Source organism: Scomber japonicus, chromosome 11, assembly GCF_027409825.1.
Source record: "Scomber japonicus isolate fScoJap1 chromosome 11, fScoJap1.pri, whole genome shotgun sequence".
Taxonomy (NCBI): domain Eukaryota; kingdom Metazoa; phylum Chordata; class Actinopteri; order Scombriformes; family Scombridae; genus Scomber; species Scomber japonicus.
Window position 1 is genome coordinate 6,334,761 of NC_070588.1, and position 14,524 is coordinate 6,349,284.

The 14,524-nt window shown below is 40.8% G+C and overlaps 2 protein-coding genes across 2 annotated transcripts; one reads left to right on the forward strand and one right to left on the reverse strand.

Moving 5' to 3' along the window:
* Positions 1 to 4,470: 4,470 nt before the first annotated feature.
* mstnb (myostatin b) lies at positions 4,471 to 6,858 on the reverse strand. Its single transcript, XM_053328857.1, has 3 exons — positions 6,480 to 6,858; positions 5,743 to 6,113; positions 4,471 to 4,948 (listed from the first exon to the last, which is right to left on the reverse strand). The coding sequence occupies exons 1-3, from the start codon at positions 6,856 to 6,858 to the stop codon at positions 4,568 to 4,570; spliced, it is 1,131 nt and encodes a 376-aa protein (XP_053184832.1). The 3' UTR covers positions 4,471 to 4,567.
* A 4,670-nt stretch (positions 6,859 to 11,528) lies between these two features.
* On the forward strand, positions 11,529 to 11,960 carry LOC128368117 (small membrane A-kinase anchor protein-like). Its single transcript, XM_053328863.1, has one exon. The coding sequence runs from the start codon at positions 11,685 to 11,687 to the stop codon at positions 11,958 to 11,960; it is 276 nt and encodes a 91-aa protein (XP_053184838.1). The 5' UTR covers positions 11,529 to 11,684.
* The last annotated feature ends 2,564 nt before the right edge of the window (positions 11,961 to 14,524 follow it).

Consider the following 14,524-nt stretch of genomic DNA (forward strand, 5'->3'; position numbering starts at 1 on the left):
AGCTGATGCTCTGACGTCACCCAATATGTCAGTGTTCATAGAAGTGAACATGGAGATCAACACCATGGATGAGAAGTAATCACTTTAAGGCCATATATCAATTTCCCCTGACTTAAAACACTGTAAATAAGACTGATTATCCATGTTGAGTGATGTCAAAATTAACTGAAAATGTTGTAAGCTAGTTAAGGAGCCATGTTGATTGTTTGCATTTGGCGTTGAGAATCATGGAGTGCAATTTTCAACTTGGAAATTTCCGACCTCCGACTAAGTACAGCCTCACAGTATGGCCTTAAACCACTGAAAGACTACATTTCAAAAACCCAACAAGTGTGTCTTTCAATGTTTAAAATGTCCTGGTCACTTACTGTTTACATTTGGTGGATAATAGATCTCAATGGAAAATGTTGATGGGAATGACAGGCCTCAAATAAGTGGGAAAATGTATTTTTTGGTAAATCAATCCTTTGCTATAAAAGTGAAAAAATGTGAGTTGATATATCCAATAACCAGAATCCATATCACTATCAAACATCTTTAAACAGCTTTATCGGGCATTGTCTAACAACCATCTGTTAATGAGGACTTGAAGAGAAACGCAGCTTTTATCCATTCAGATTCTGTTAACCTTACACAACAGGAATCCTGTCCAATAACGGGGTCTCCAGCTGTCTTGGACTACTCCTTTACCCCCTAACATCCTTCTTCCCGTTCTCTCACTCTCACTTCCTCACCTGTCAGAGGTGGAATGTCGCTGGCGGATGCAGTCCTCCAGGGTCTGACTCCTGACAGATGTAGCGATGCTCAAGTCAAAATGTTTCCCAGCTCTCGTAGCTCGAAACAAGCAGACAACAGCAATTACTGCACTTAGTGAAATGATGCACCCGGGCGTGATAAACACTGCGGAATCAGAACAGCTTATACTGTTGTTTACGTCTGTTGATAGCTTCATCATATTTACCTTATCTTACTCTATTTCTTCTTTTCACCAGCTTCCTTTATGTATCCAATCAATCTAAAATCAAATCTGTAGAAGAGATTTACTCTATAACATAAAATGTAAAGCTGTAGGGCCACATCGAACAATTATTAATGATTAATGATTAATCGATTAGTCATTAAAGTATCAGAAAAAGGTTAAAAATATTGATCGCTGATTTTCCAAAGCCCAAGATGCAACCTCAAATGTCTTCTTTTGTCTTGAACAGCAGCAACCCAAAAATATTCAGTTTACTGTCACAGAGGAATAAAGAAACCAGAAAATATTTCCAATTATGAAGTTGTGTTTTAAAGAAAATATTCAAAATAATTAATCGATTATCAAAAGAGTTGACAATTGCTTTTCTGTCAATCGACTAACTGCTTAATTGACTCATTGTTGCAGCTCTACAAAGTTGTGTTCACTTTAAAACAATTTAAAACAATGAACACAAGTTTAAAGATCTCATTCAGACTTTAAGAGATGTAGAAATGCTCTGTTTAGAGTTACTATTTGTATCTGGTGTAGTTTTTCCACATCTGGTGAGCAAAGTTTGATTACCTTGTTAAACGTCTTAAAATTACATTTACTTAATTTCTTATATTGAATCCACCCAGAATCAATGAATAAGCAAATATTTTTCATTTCTTAAGTTTAACTGCAGGACACAAGATGTCTTCTACTTCACTGTAAAGTCTATTTTCAGTGTTTATGCACTGGACGCTTCAGGTTTCCATATCACACTTATATAAGTTAAATACTGGACCATGATTGGCTCCAAACTAGTTGTGATGTCACAAAATCTTAAATTCACGCTTTATATTCAGATTTAAGGTGAACACAGAGAAACTTTCCTCCTTCAGCAGCTGAATGTGAAAACAAACTGTGCACAGAGAGGCTCTAACATCCAGGTGAAGGAACAATAATCAAAACACATTTTTGACTGGAGGCGGACTTTAACTGACATTTATACATGGGACCTGGGAGCAATTATATTTTTATACTCCTCAGTTGCTAATTTTTAAGACATGCGTCATTAGTAATAATGGGAAAGTAAACTGCTGGAGAGTATTAGACTCGTAAAAAGTTCATGCCCATGTCAAATTGCAGATGGAAGAACAGCATAGTTTTTTAGGAGCCTGATATGAGGATAGAGATTACAGATTGTAAATTGGTTCTGTCCTGTGCTGTTAAACTTGTATGTTTCCACTTATAAGACTTTTACTCAAGAGCGTTCTCTAGTTTAAAGATCTTTTCATTCATTTTTTTTTGTTTGCCCCCTCACCAGAAAACAGAAAAGGGTAGAATGTAAAACTCTTCCTCGAGGGAAAAGAAGTTCTGTGGATCCACTCTACCCGGGGTCTGCTCTCCGCTGTGGCCGATCGTCGTGGCAGCTTTCCAGCTCTCAGCAGGAAAGGAAGTGGCTCTCAGGGGCAGTGCTCAATTCGCCCTCTACTGGGCGGAAGTCAGGCCTCAATGAGGCCGTCAGTCGAATAGGTCATGCTGTCAGAGCGCACCAGAGTTCACATCCTCTCATTAGACTGCAATACTTTCAACATCCCTTCACTGGAAAAAAGCAAAGTCAGGGAAATTGGGCTGAATTTCGCTTGTGATAAACCAGGCTTATGGTGATGGGATTGTGCAGGTGTAGTCAGGTAGACTGAGTGTGAGTGTTATTACTTTTCTGCTTGCACACACTCACACGTTGCCTGTGTAACTTATCAGTTTACACCATGTGTTGAAGACATAAAGATTCTCAGCTGCTGAATCGGGAAACTGGGGCTTGCAGGGTTGAGGTTCGGGTCGTTGTGTTGTGATGCCGAAACATTGAGTTTGGGAGTGAGAATGATGTGAAGCTATCTTCAGAAACAAAGGCATATTCAAAGGCTTATTCTTCTGATAAACTAGAGTAAAATGATGTGTTTTGGATCTGGAATATTGTGTGTTATTGCATCCTGCACATATTCCAGGGATGTATATAGCTAAATGTGCCTTAAATGCTACAGTTCATCCTTAAAGCTCAGATTAATGGAAAATGAACCCCTTTGTGACAAAACTGCATGAATGCAACCTCAGAAACAAACCACTCAAAGAAACAGAACTCAACAAACAAGCTAGAAACTTTATTTGTTAAAACAAGTATATAGAGTTGCCGTATTACATCTTTTTATCTTGCTAGATTGTGTTTTTTTTATACATTTACCAAAAAGTGGTTTAGAAAAGCAACTCCTAATGGAAACAATGGCATATGTATACAATACAAATTAGCAAACATATCAAAATCAGTTTTTACAACTTTTGTAGCAACCAATTCTCTCTATTGGTGTGCCATAGTGCAAACTGTGTTGTTTATAAGACAGAGTATAAGCATGATCTCAACATTCATACATCTCAACAATCCATGGTCTCTGTCTTAAACACATTTTTTCATTTGTAGGCTGCATTCATTGTGCCTTCAGTTCAAGTCCTTCCGTTCTGTAATGTGAATTTACAATCAGAATAATTCAAGTGTATCGGGCAGGTCAGACTGTTCTGTTGGATAGTGGAGATTATTGACTGAGCATAGAGAGCGTCTTCGGGTATGTGGATGCATGTTTGTGTGTGTGTATATGGCAGAGTGCATGAAGACCTGTCAAGACCAAAAGTGGTACTTCACCCTGGTGGAACATTTTGGGTCCATGTGATAAACCGCTACGTCACCGCCTGTACAAGTATCGTTAGCCAACAACAACAAAAAAAAAATTAAAATTAGACCTTCAAGTTTGATCCAATACAGTTTTCTAAATGTTTGTTTTTTTTTAATAAATGGCAGTTATAACGTAGGGGGTGACTCAGGCTTTGCTGTGTAGCCAAGTTTTCATCTTTTCATTGAGTCTTACGAATCTGCTACGTGTGCTTAAAAAAACAAAACATGTTCTACCAGTGTGAAATATCACTCTAAAAAGTCTCCAGCTGTGTTTTTTTTTTCCAAGCCCTTTCAAAAAGTCCATGAGGATTCCTGGTTTCACTCTGAAAACATAACTCGAAGAAAGAAGAAGAAGAAAAAGAAGAAAAAAAATGATTATCACAAACGTATAGCTTAGCAAAAAAAAAAAGTGTAATAGCTTGTAATGTTTGTCTAGTGGAGTGTGGAGTGTTGAAAGTGAGGAGTGTGGACGGCGCACGTTTGAATAATAATCTGTCGGCTTGTTTTTTTTTTTGAATAAATGGACAGAGCACAGAACGCTGACACAAAAAGGATAAAGTTTTTGGTTAACTTGATAAATTTCTGTCTACATTCACTCCCGAGTCCAGCATGTGTGTGTGTGTGTGTATAGGTGTGTATATGTTTGTGTGTTTATGTGTGTGTTCCTGCATCCTTCAAGCCTCTATGGGTAAGATTTCACTGGAGGAAAGAAAAAGAAGCTATGCCGGTTGTGAAAGCACTGCCCTGTGGGAGGGTCGGGCTGTTTGTGGCCTCTACTCTGGTTCTATTGCACTGTGTTCTGCAGGAAAGCACTGGAACTGGTGGATTGGTTGTGTCAAAAAGTCTGAAGTTGGAGGCCAGACCCGTCCTCCCCTCCCTCTTGCCAGGGTCTCAGTCCCAACTCAAGAGCATCCACAACGGTCCACCACCATGGACGGGATCTTGCCGTAGATTATCTGCTCTTTGCGATTAAAGTAGAGCATGTTGATGGGCGACATCTTGGTTGGGGTACAGCAGGGGCCTGCGGTACCTCGGGGGTTGGCCTTGTTCACCAGGTGGGTGTGGGGGTACTTCTGCAAGTGCATGTACTCACACTCCCCGGAGCAATAGTTGGCCTTGTAGCGCTTTGGGGCAATAATCCAGTCCCAGCCAAAGTCTTCAAAGTCCACTGTGAGCGGATAGCGGCAGCATCTGGACTCTGGCGAGTTCTCGTCACAGTCCAGGCCCGAGTCTCTCCTGGCACGTTTGGGGCCCTCTGAGATCTTCACCTCCATGAACGGTTGCTGGAATGACAGAGCGTGTGTGAATACTTTGCTGCTTTGCGAAAAGGAGGCGGGTGACAGTATTCGGCTTACATCTTTTAATCTGGTGCCCTCGACCTTTGGCAGCTGGTTTTGAAACATGGCACGATAATATTATGAAACTTTGAGTTTTAAAGAAATTAAATCATCTGACGGTTGGTTAACCACAGCCGTCTAGGTATTCTAATTGCCTCAGAGGCCGGTGCCAGTATTTGAGCCGTATGATGTGTGTTTGTCATTGATAGTAGCTGTGTGTGTGTGCAGGCAATTACTCTGATTTGCACAGTCACACAGAATACTTTAAGGAATGTGGGGCAGGTGAACTTTTATGTAATCAAGCAATAAGATTTGAGGTTATTGTGGACTAGGCATTAGTCCAAATGCAGGTGTGCGCCTACATGGAGTCTGTGTTGATTAACAACTTTCAAAGGTCTTTTAAATCTTGATTCCTGCTTCCAGCAGTGAAATGCATGAATGTTTAACCACCTGCTGACTGTGCAAAGCCTCTCTGCACACTAAAACCTCTGCAGGGTACAATACAGCACCCCAAAAGCAATTTTTGAAACTCCAGCTGGAATATGGACTCTTAGAGATTATTGGTCAAAGAGGATGGTCCCATGATACATATTGATTTGAACTAGAGTCCTAAATCCTGAACCAACTCAACTAAACAGCTCTGCATTAATGCCACATGTAATTAAACTCTTACTTTATTACTTATACTTCAAAGCTGACCACAAGGTTTCTATCAAATGTAAAATAAAGATTTAGCTCACCAGTCCTTCCTCTCCTGGCTCTGCCGAGGTCACGGCCAAGTCATTTCCCCTCGAATCGAAGGCGTTAATCTCGATGCCCCAGTTGGTCTCCGGCTGCCGCAGCCACACGGTCAGCACTTGTTTGACGTCTATACTTTGCCAAGAGCTGACCCCGGCATTCACGTCGATCTTCAGAGACCGGATCCGTATGTGCCTGCTCCCGTCTGCGACCGGCATCAGGCGGGAGATTTGCAGGAACACAGTAGTCGCCTCTTCCGACGGTCGCAGATGCACCCAGAGTTGAGCCCGTAATACTCGACTGGCTTGAAACTTTTGAGTGAAAGAGAAAAAGCAGCACTTCGGTTCCCCATCCACTTGGACGATGGGCTCGGCTGGAAGTAGACGAGGAGAGAAAGTGTGCTTGAAATCTCACAGACAGAAATAAACAGGCTCAAATACAAATCCATGACACATTTAAACTCTGTAAGACGACTAATAAAGTTTATTTAAAAACTCTGTGCGTAATAACCACGCGCACTGCGTCAAAATGCACCTATTCATACACTGTTTTAAGAATCGGTACTTTATATCCACATTTCAAAACCTGGTGAACTCTAGTCTCATGTTTTCAAAACATTATTGCCTGTTGATTGCGTTGCTTTGCGCTCTTTCGTGCGTAAAACCTTATTTTGGATAGGAATAAACTCCCAGTGCGCGTCCTTCTCATCATGCAATAAATTAAGATAAATAAAACTCACGTTCAGTGGCCATCATCATTATTGTCTCCGTGATGGCATGCTCGTCATCTTCCTCCATAACCACATCCTTATTATCATCTCCCAGCACGTCGTACTGGTCGAGAAGCTGCTGCAGCGGCGGCGCTTTGGGTAGGAGCTGCTTCACAATATCTCGGCTGATATTAGGAGCTTCTTTCATTCGCAGTTTGCTCAAAATTTGAGATTTGATCGCGTTTAATCGCATCGTTTTGATCTGCTGCCGGACGTCGCAGGTTGAGCACTGCTCGGTCTCTGCCGGGCTGGTGGCGGAGGGCTGCTGGTGCGTCTCTTGGTCACTCAAAACTACTGGACCCAAAGCAATCAGCAAGCTAAGATACAGCACAATCTGAGACAGATGCATTGTCTCTAAGGTGTGAAGTCTGGTTTAAAAAAGATCCCGTGGTGTGTGTTGGACCTGATTCGCGACTGAACTAGGTTTGGATTAATGTCCCACACTGATAGGCATCATACTTTATTAGCGCACACCTTTTTATACTCCAACTTTAGCCTCTTTTGTGTCGTCAAAAACTATGATTGGCTGGACAGGCAACAATGAATTTTAACCGACTGACATGAAAACTTTTTTTCACTGTCAAACCATACAGGGATTGAGACTGTGAGCATGTGCTGAACGTGTCCACAGATGGATAAATTCACTTTTCTTGCGGTGATTGCGCAACCAGCGCAGTGGTACGAACCTGACCATCTGTGAAATATGTAATACTCTGATTAGCCTCAAGTTATAAAACCCATATTAAAAACAACATATCTTTTAATGCATATTTGAAGGAAAATAAGATACTATGATAGGTTTCAATCATGCAGTTTAAGTTAAGAGTACGCTTTTTGAAAATAATACATAATAAGATATTTTGATAAATGATTACTCCTAACTGCATGCGTAGTTGTTCTAAATTGTTTGCATTGTCTTTGTGCTTTTGAGGAATTACACTGTACAGAACATGGATATGGAAATAAAATTATATCCCTTCTGAGAAGCTGTTTATTGGCTCGTGTAAAAATCTAATTTAATAACACATTGTTTTATGCGCAGCGATTTAAAACATTCAGTGAAGATAAATAAAATTCTTGGTACAGGACTTGTCCGAATTCTTGGTTGTGAAACCTGCACACAGTCTGTCATGGTTGTAGTATATGAGAAGATAGTGCCACCATGTGGTAAATCATCAGTACGACTTACCACACAACAATTTGAGTCTCCAGTCAGCCTAGAGAGGCATGTGGCTGAACCATCATCCCCACTCAGGCAAAACCAAGATGACATTTTCCCATTTGTGACAGTTTTGTTTAAGTCCCCTTCAAGAACCTACTCTCATAGAAATAAGACGTTTTTTCAGATGGTTAGAAGAGTCTTTATCCCCAGAACAGCATTAAATGTGGTTAGGTGGCCTTCTTGCTTTTTACAAAAATGTATCTTTAATAGAAATTGATGGTGAACTGGTAAAAACTATGAGACAGTTCACAGGCATATACATGTATGTAAACGTGACCCTTTAATAGAGTGACATTATTAGTTTTTGCAGCTGTTTCTGGATATATCAGGCTTTGGATACACACACAATACTTGTTAGTGGATCAGTTCATTGTTGGTTTGACTCCAAACAAGAAGAATTATATATTAAACTGACAACCTTGTTGGAGCCATAATATAATTTAATGTTGCTTGTTTTATTTTTGTTTCTTTATATTATACAGGTGACCATATCTATGTAGATGCTGTTTTTGTGTTTGAACAGTGCTGCACTGAAATGGATTTTAGTAGGCTCCAGGTGATGAGCTCCAGGTGATGAACTCCAGGTGATGAGCCCCAGGTGATGAGCTCCAGGTGATGAACTCCAGGTGATGAGCTCCAGGTGATGAGCTCCAGGTGTGTGAAGGGGGAAGCAAACTGTTTTTTTTATCGTGTCAGTGTGGCAGCGTGGCAGCGTGGCATTTTTCTTTGTGATGAGCTAAAACTGATGAATGGAAACTTGATTATGATGACATATGGACTAAATTCTACCTGTGCTAAGGTGAGTAAGTGAATTGATTGTAAATAAATGTTTATGTGTGATAAATCAGTTATAATCTGTATATGAACCGTTGCTAAATAGTTTATAAAGTTAATAAAGGACAGGGGAACCATTACAGTTAAATGATCAGTGGGTTGACCCTGAATTGGGTCCAGTCATACCAAATCAAATGGTTGACGTTAATGGGACCTTTCAGAGTCAATAATCATGGGATGTGGGGTGCCACAGGGTATCCTCGGCCCTCTATTATTTCTTTATTATGAATGACTTGATGATGATTCTGTTTCATTGGTAGAACATAAAGGTAGTGGCTGGCTATCAGATAATAGATTATCCCTATATTTAGAAAAAATCCCAGACATTATTTTGGCTCTAAAATAAAATTATCAACCACTCTGTTCTGATTGGCCAGCTTTCAGGTAAAACTTCCTTTCTGGACAGCTCAGTTCTTCACACAGTAGCTGGAGCTCTATTTCAAAGTCTGTTTGATTACACTGCCATCTCCTGGTACACCGGATTATCACAATACCTCAAACTACAAAAAGCTCAAAATAAACTGATACAGGTTGTATAAAAAAGTCAATCCATGATGCTGCTCACTTACAAAAAATGTACTTAAACTGATTGTCCCTTGGTAGTGAGAAATAATTAACAGACTTCATGCCTTGCTTGATAGTCAAAAACACATAATCTGCCCACAAATCTGAAACTGAGTGTTTCACAGAACTCTTTAAAGTGCCCTCAAAGAAATGATGATAAAACACCACATAGCATGTTAAATTCTAATCTTAACTTTAACTAAAACGTGAGCTTGTTGACATACAGTACTTACCCACCGCCTGATATTCATATGTTGATTGGGTTTTCCTTATTTGCTGTTTTGTTGTTGTTTTTGCTTTTATCTTGCGGTGTGTTAAGTGTTAAACTAGAGGGCTAAAATGGAAATAATTCATTCAATTCATCATCTGTGAATTTTAGTATAATGACTGCAGTACAGTATATATATATATAATGTGTTCATCAATCAGTAAGTATAGTCATTAATTCATTGAAAACTCTAACGATCAGTGTGGATACCATACTGTAGATTAGAATTTACTTGTTTTTTTAAATTAAGAACAAGGAAAACATAGCAGCATTGTACTGTTATCTATCTATCTATCTATCTATCTATCTATCTATCTATCTATCTATCTATCTATCTATTCCAGAGGTATCATTATTCTGAAAATCAAAAGAGAAAAAGGTTTATTCGTTTATTTTTAATCAATACAAATAAGAAAAAACAAAATGAGAGAAATCTGTTAAACAGGAAGAGCAACAGGCTTTTATAGTTGCAGCTGCAGTTCTCAGTTCCGCCGGCAGGTGTCAGTGTTGGAGCAGCTACTGCAGCTGCAGAGCCGCGGTCACTGCGGCTGCTGGACGCTGCAGCTCCGTCTGTTTTCCTAGGAGCGTCGTTTCACTGAAGTCAGTCCAGACCTCTGATAATAATAATACTACTACTCCCTCTGCTGAGGAGCTGCACTCACTGTGGACCGACGTGTAGGCAACAAGGAAATAGTCTGTCGTCTGGTGCACCAGTCTGGGATTTTTATGTCTTCTTCAAAGATTATATTTTTTTTGGAGTCTGGAGAGGAGCACTTCATCCTACAGTAATTAACCAAAACTGCAGCAGAGGAAGCAACTTGGGAGATAATTTTGTTTTCTTTGCATATTCACATTCAATCAATAGCGTGTGATGTTGGAGGAGGCGAGGAGAGGGCAGAAGAACCGGCGCGACACTAGATGATGTCCGGATTTACTTGAACGACCTTGGGTTTTTATTTCTTCTCTCATCGGATTATTATTTTTTATTATTATTTTCGGTGGAATGGAGAGAAACCTTACGGGTTTGCCACACTCCTTTAAAAGTATGTATCAGCTCTTTTGGATCACAACACATAATTAATTTTAATCTTTGCAGAAATATCTCCATTCAGGCTCTTTTGAACAACACAACAATCTCCACAGTGTAACTCAAATAAATCAGACTTAATCCAAATCTGTCTGACAGATAATGGCTGCTTTCACAGTCTGATGCATATTAACATTAAGGCACATTTTTATAACCATTTAAGCTCATTAACATACTGTTAGATGTGGTAGATGATTTTGTAAAAGAGTTGAGATTCTTGTGTTGATGTGTTGGACCTCCAGACGTTGTTTTACACACAGAGGGAGACTCCCAGCTCTGCATAAATCATTCATGGCCTGCGTGTTTGCTTTCTGAATGAAGCACATGTTTCCTGTGCACCAATAAGGCCTGTAGTCCTAGACAAGGAGCTGTCACTGCGAATCAGGCTGCGAGGCTTGGTTAGTAGAACAGATGGGAGACACAGGCTTACAACAAAACAGCATCAGTGCACTCAAAGCTAGAGACAGACTACCCGTGTCATGCTACACAATACAGGCAGAGGGGATTGAGTCATAAAACACTCTGAGGTAGAGAAAGAGGAGGAGGGGGGGGGGGGGGTGAGAGAGTGAGTAACACACTCTGGATGTGTAGAGGAGCGTGTTTAAAAATGACTCCATAGAGGTGAGCCACGACTGAGGCCTTGACCCTCAGCCAGCCTCTGGAGCCCCCGGGTCAGATAGTGGCCACGGCCTCTGTGAAAATCGTTCTCAATCCTTTCCTCGTTCCCCGCCATCTGGTATTTTTAGGCTGCCTCTGATGGAAAAATAAGTCACTGAAATCCTCCCTCTCCCACTCTCTTTCTCTCTGCAGTTGAGGAAGGGATGAGTTCAAGTCACCCAAGGAGGAGCGGGACTGACTGTTTCGGCGCCACCAGAGCCACACAAGAATGGGCCTCCTAGCCGGTCGCCCCCCAGCACCCTCCAAATCACCGCCCTCGACTGTGTAAACCCTTCTGATCGACACACATGTTGGCACTCAGATATGGATGAGCGATTGAGTGGATGACAGGAGCACAAAGGCGACTGCAGCAAGAAAGAAGTGGAGGGTAAGCACCAAGTTACGTCTGGGGCTTCAAATCAAAATGAAAAACGTGGGTGTGTGAGTTATAAATCTAAACCAAAGACTCTTTTGCACTTTACTGCCACTGCACATCCCCCACCACCCACCCTAAAATAAATCAATGCTACATCCCCCCAGAGTATGGGGTGCGTCAAATCCAAGAGGAGCGAGTCTGCAGCACAAAATGCAAAGTCCACGGAAAAGCTGGACGGCAAAGCCAAAGGGGCGAAGGGCGAGAATGCCTACTTGGTACACTCAGAGATGGACTCTGCAGAGAGCTCCCCTCAGATCAACCCAGTGCTGCTGGAATACGCCCAGAAACTATCCGAGGAGATTGTGGCCAGGGCTGTACAGCAGTGGGTGGAGGTAGACCGCCGCTATGGGGACATCCCTTACATTGAATGTGACGTACCGTGAGATGATGACGGTGCATCACGGTGGAAAGATCAGACCAAGCTTGAGTTTGACACTGGAGGTTGGACACGTGATGAAACAAGGCCAATCAGTCCCAAACATCTTAATTCACAATGAATCTACTTGCCGTGAGCAAGAGTGTGAATGAGTTGTCAGTAAATCAGTTTTGGCCTACTTTTGGATTGGATTATACTTGGATTGAGCCTAAAAACCCTCCGCCCAAAGCGACCAAAGCACTCTGATCCCGTTCACGTTTCTGTGATTATCTGTATCAAAGCCTGACCCTCTCTGAAGTAGAGCGCCTTCAGTTGGATATCAACTTTCTCAGACCTTATTTGTCCCCTGTCTCTCCCCCAGTAGATATTGGCTCTCTTGGTTTGGACTCATATCACAAAACAAGAAATCCTATGAGATTTTGCCAGGAATCGTAATGTTCCTATGCCAGTGAAAGTCTACCCCGTCCATTGATGCTGTCCAGGGGCCAAGAGTCTCTCTTCTTACTGAGGAAGTTATTAATAGATCCCTTCATTTTGGAGAAGGCGCTCACTCAAAATCTCTCACACTGGTATCACCAGGTTAGAAACACCGTCAGTTGTTCAGATCCTCCTGGTCTGAGGAAAGGTGTTGTGGATGAGACTCTCCCTTAATGGCCTCCCAGGAGGTCTTGCGGCGGGGAGACGCCATTAGGCAGCCTCGCCCACAGTCATCCATCCAGCGGACAAGGTCGTCAAAATGAGTCCAGGAAATGATGTTTTCTGCACTCTCCAGGATATTCTGTATACACAACTTTGACATTAAGGCCTGCTGGTCTGTCAGCCACAAAGAAACCAGGGCATGAGAAAGGATTGACATACTTTTCGGAAGGATTTGGCTTGTCAACAGAACTGGAGTTTAAAAAAACAACAAAACAAAAAAAAAACCCAAGTGGTTTTGGCTAAAATGTCGTAGGCCTAGTTTTCTGTCAACATTGTGTCATTGTACAACGCTTAAAAGAAAAATACTGCCATCTGCCATACAGAGGACAAAAGCACTAATATGCAAACCTCAACACTCATGACATTTCAGTCCAGTATAATGTATAGTTATATATGAGTCAGAACATTATTGTATACATTATATTAAATATAGATATATATATCTTATGATAGTGTGGTGCTGCTCTATAACAGTGGGCCATGATACATCCCAGGGGACAGAGTAGATATATTTGGAATAGGGATTCACAACCGCCCAAGTCCTTAATGAATGTTACTATGAGCCCAGTACGATTTTATGTTTTATACTGTCTGGTTTCTATTAGAGTTGACGTTATAAAGGTCTGTCTTTTGTTCGTTGGACAGACGGATGGTTTAGCTACAAGCCGAGGCCTCAGAGGCAAAAAATCAAGGTCAGATTTGTGCACAAGTACTGTAACTGATGTCATTGGGATTTACCCAAAATTCAAGTCGCATTGCACGCTAAGCTCTGCTGAAGAGCATCGATGAGGACACTTAAACTGCCACACAGCTATCTGCAGTGACTGCAGCTGTGAATAGTGTTGTTTTAATTACAAAATAACTGTAAGGTTCAACCATAAATGTGAGAACTGACAGTAAACTTCAACCCAAGGTAATGATAAGCCATAAGAAAAGAAGAAAAAAAACAGTGGCAGGGTTTTCTCACCACTTGCCTTCTCCCCAGGTCTTCTTTAATAATAGTGACATAAAAAAAGGCCAGTAAAAATAATATAATATATATTATCTATAATATTTGCACTGGGGAGTTGAAGCAGTACAGATGCTGTTTCAGTGCTGTGCCCATTTTAGTGAAGAGTACCAATCAAAAAAGCCCCCATTGAAGGCATTTTAGAGTCTCAGTTTACAAGCAGAACAATGAGTTTTCTCAAAAGGAACAAAATGTTGCCATGAAAAAAAAAAACACAACACAGAATATCTGCACTAATCTGTGCAGACTGAATAATCCAAAAACATGCTGCCAACACATTAAAGATTAGAGATGACATTATTCTCTACACCACGTATTGCTGATTCCTAATCGGATATTATTTGTTTTGCTTCAGATAAAGTGATAAGCTCGTCTCATATTGTCGGGATTTGACAACCAAAAGGCTGTTTTCAGTTGAATAGAGAGAAGTGAGAGCATTTATTTTCTTTAAGGTTTTCACATGCTGGAAGATAGTTTGTCATTTTGTTTTATAATTAAAAAAAAAAGAAGTAATTTAGGATAAAGACTAATCTATTTCCAAGGCGATTAATCAAAAAAGATGCTGCCATAAATGCTGATGTCAAGCTTTAATGTGCAAAATGTTTGGTTTCTAGTGTGATGTCGCCACTGAGAAAAGTTTAAAGGACGGGTTCACAACTTTTTCAAATGTGTCCTAAAGCAACAGTCAGGTGTCCAAATGAGCATTGATACATGTTTTTCCTGCTGTAATCATTCCTCCTGTTCATACTGAGCATGAAAAGATCCTTTTATAATGAACTTTCAGTGTAGGCGCTGGGGGCCAAAATCTACATCTACCTTCCAAGCAAAAGTGTTTTAAAAGTTTATTTGGACTAATGTGAGTC

Coding starts and splice junctions, on each gene's coding strand:
- mstnb (XM_053328857.1), bottom strand. CDS start 6,858: ATGCATCTGTCTCAGATTGTGCTGTATCTTAGCTTGCTGATTGCTTTG. Junction 6,114..6,479: donor AATGATGATGGCCACTGAAC/GTGAGTTTTATT, acceptor GTCTACTTCCAG/CCGAGCCCATCGTCCAAGTG. Junction 4,949..5,742: donor AGCCAGGAGAGGAAGGACTG/GTGAGCTAAATC, acceptor CTGTCATTCCAG/CAACCGTTCATGGAGGTGAA.
- LOC128368117 (XM_053328863.1), top strand. CDS start 11,685: ATGGGGTGCGTCAAATCCAAGAGGAGCGAGTCTGCAGCACAAAATGCA.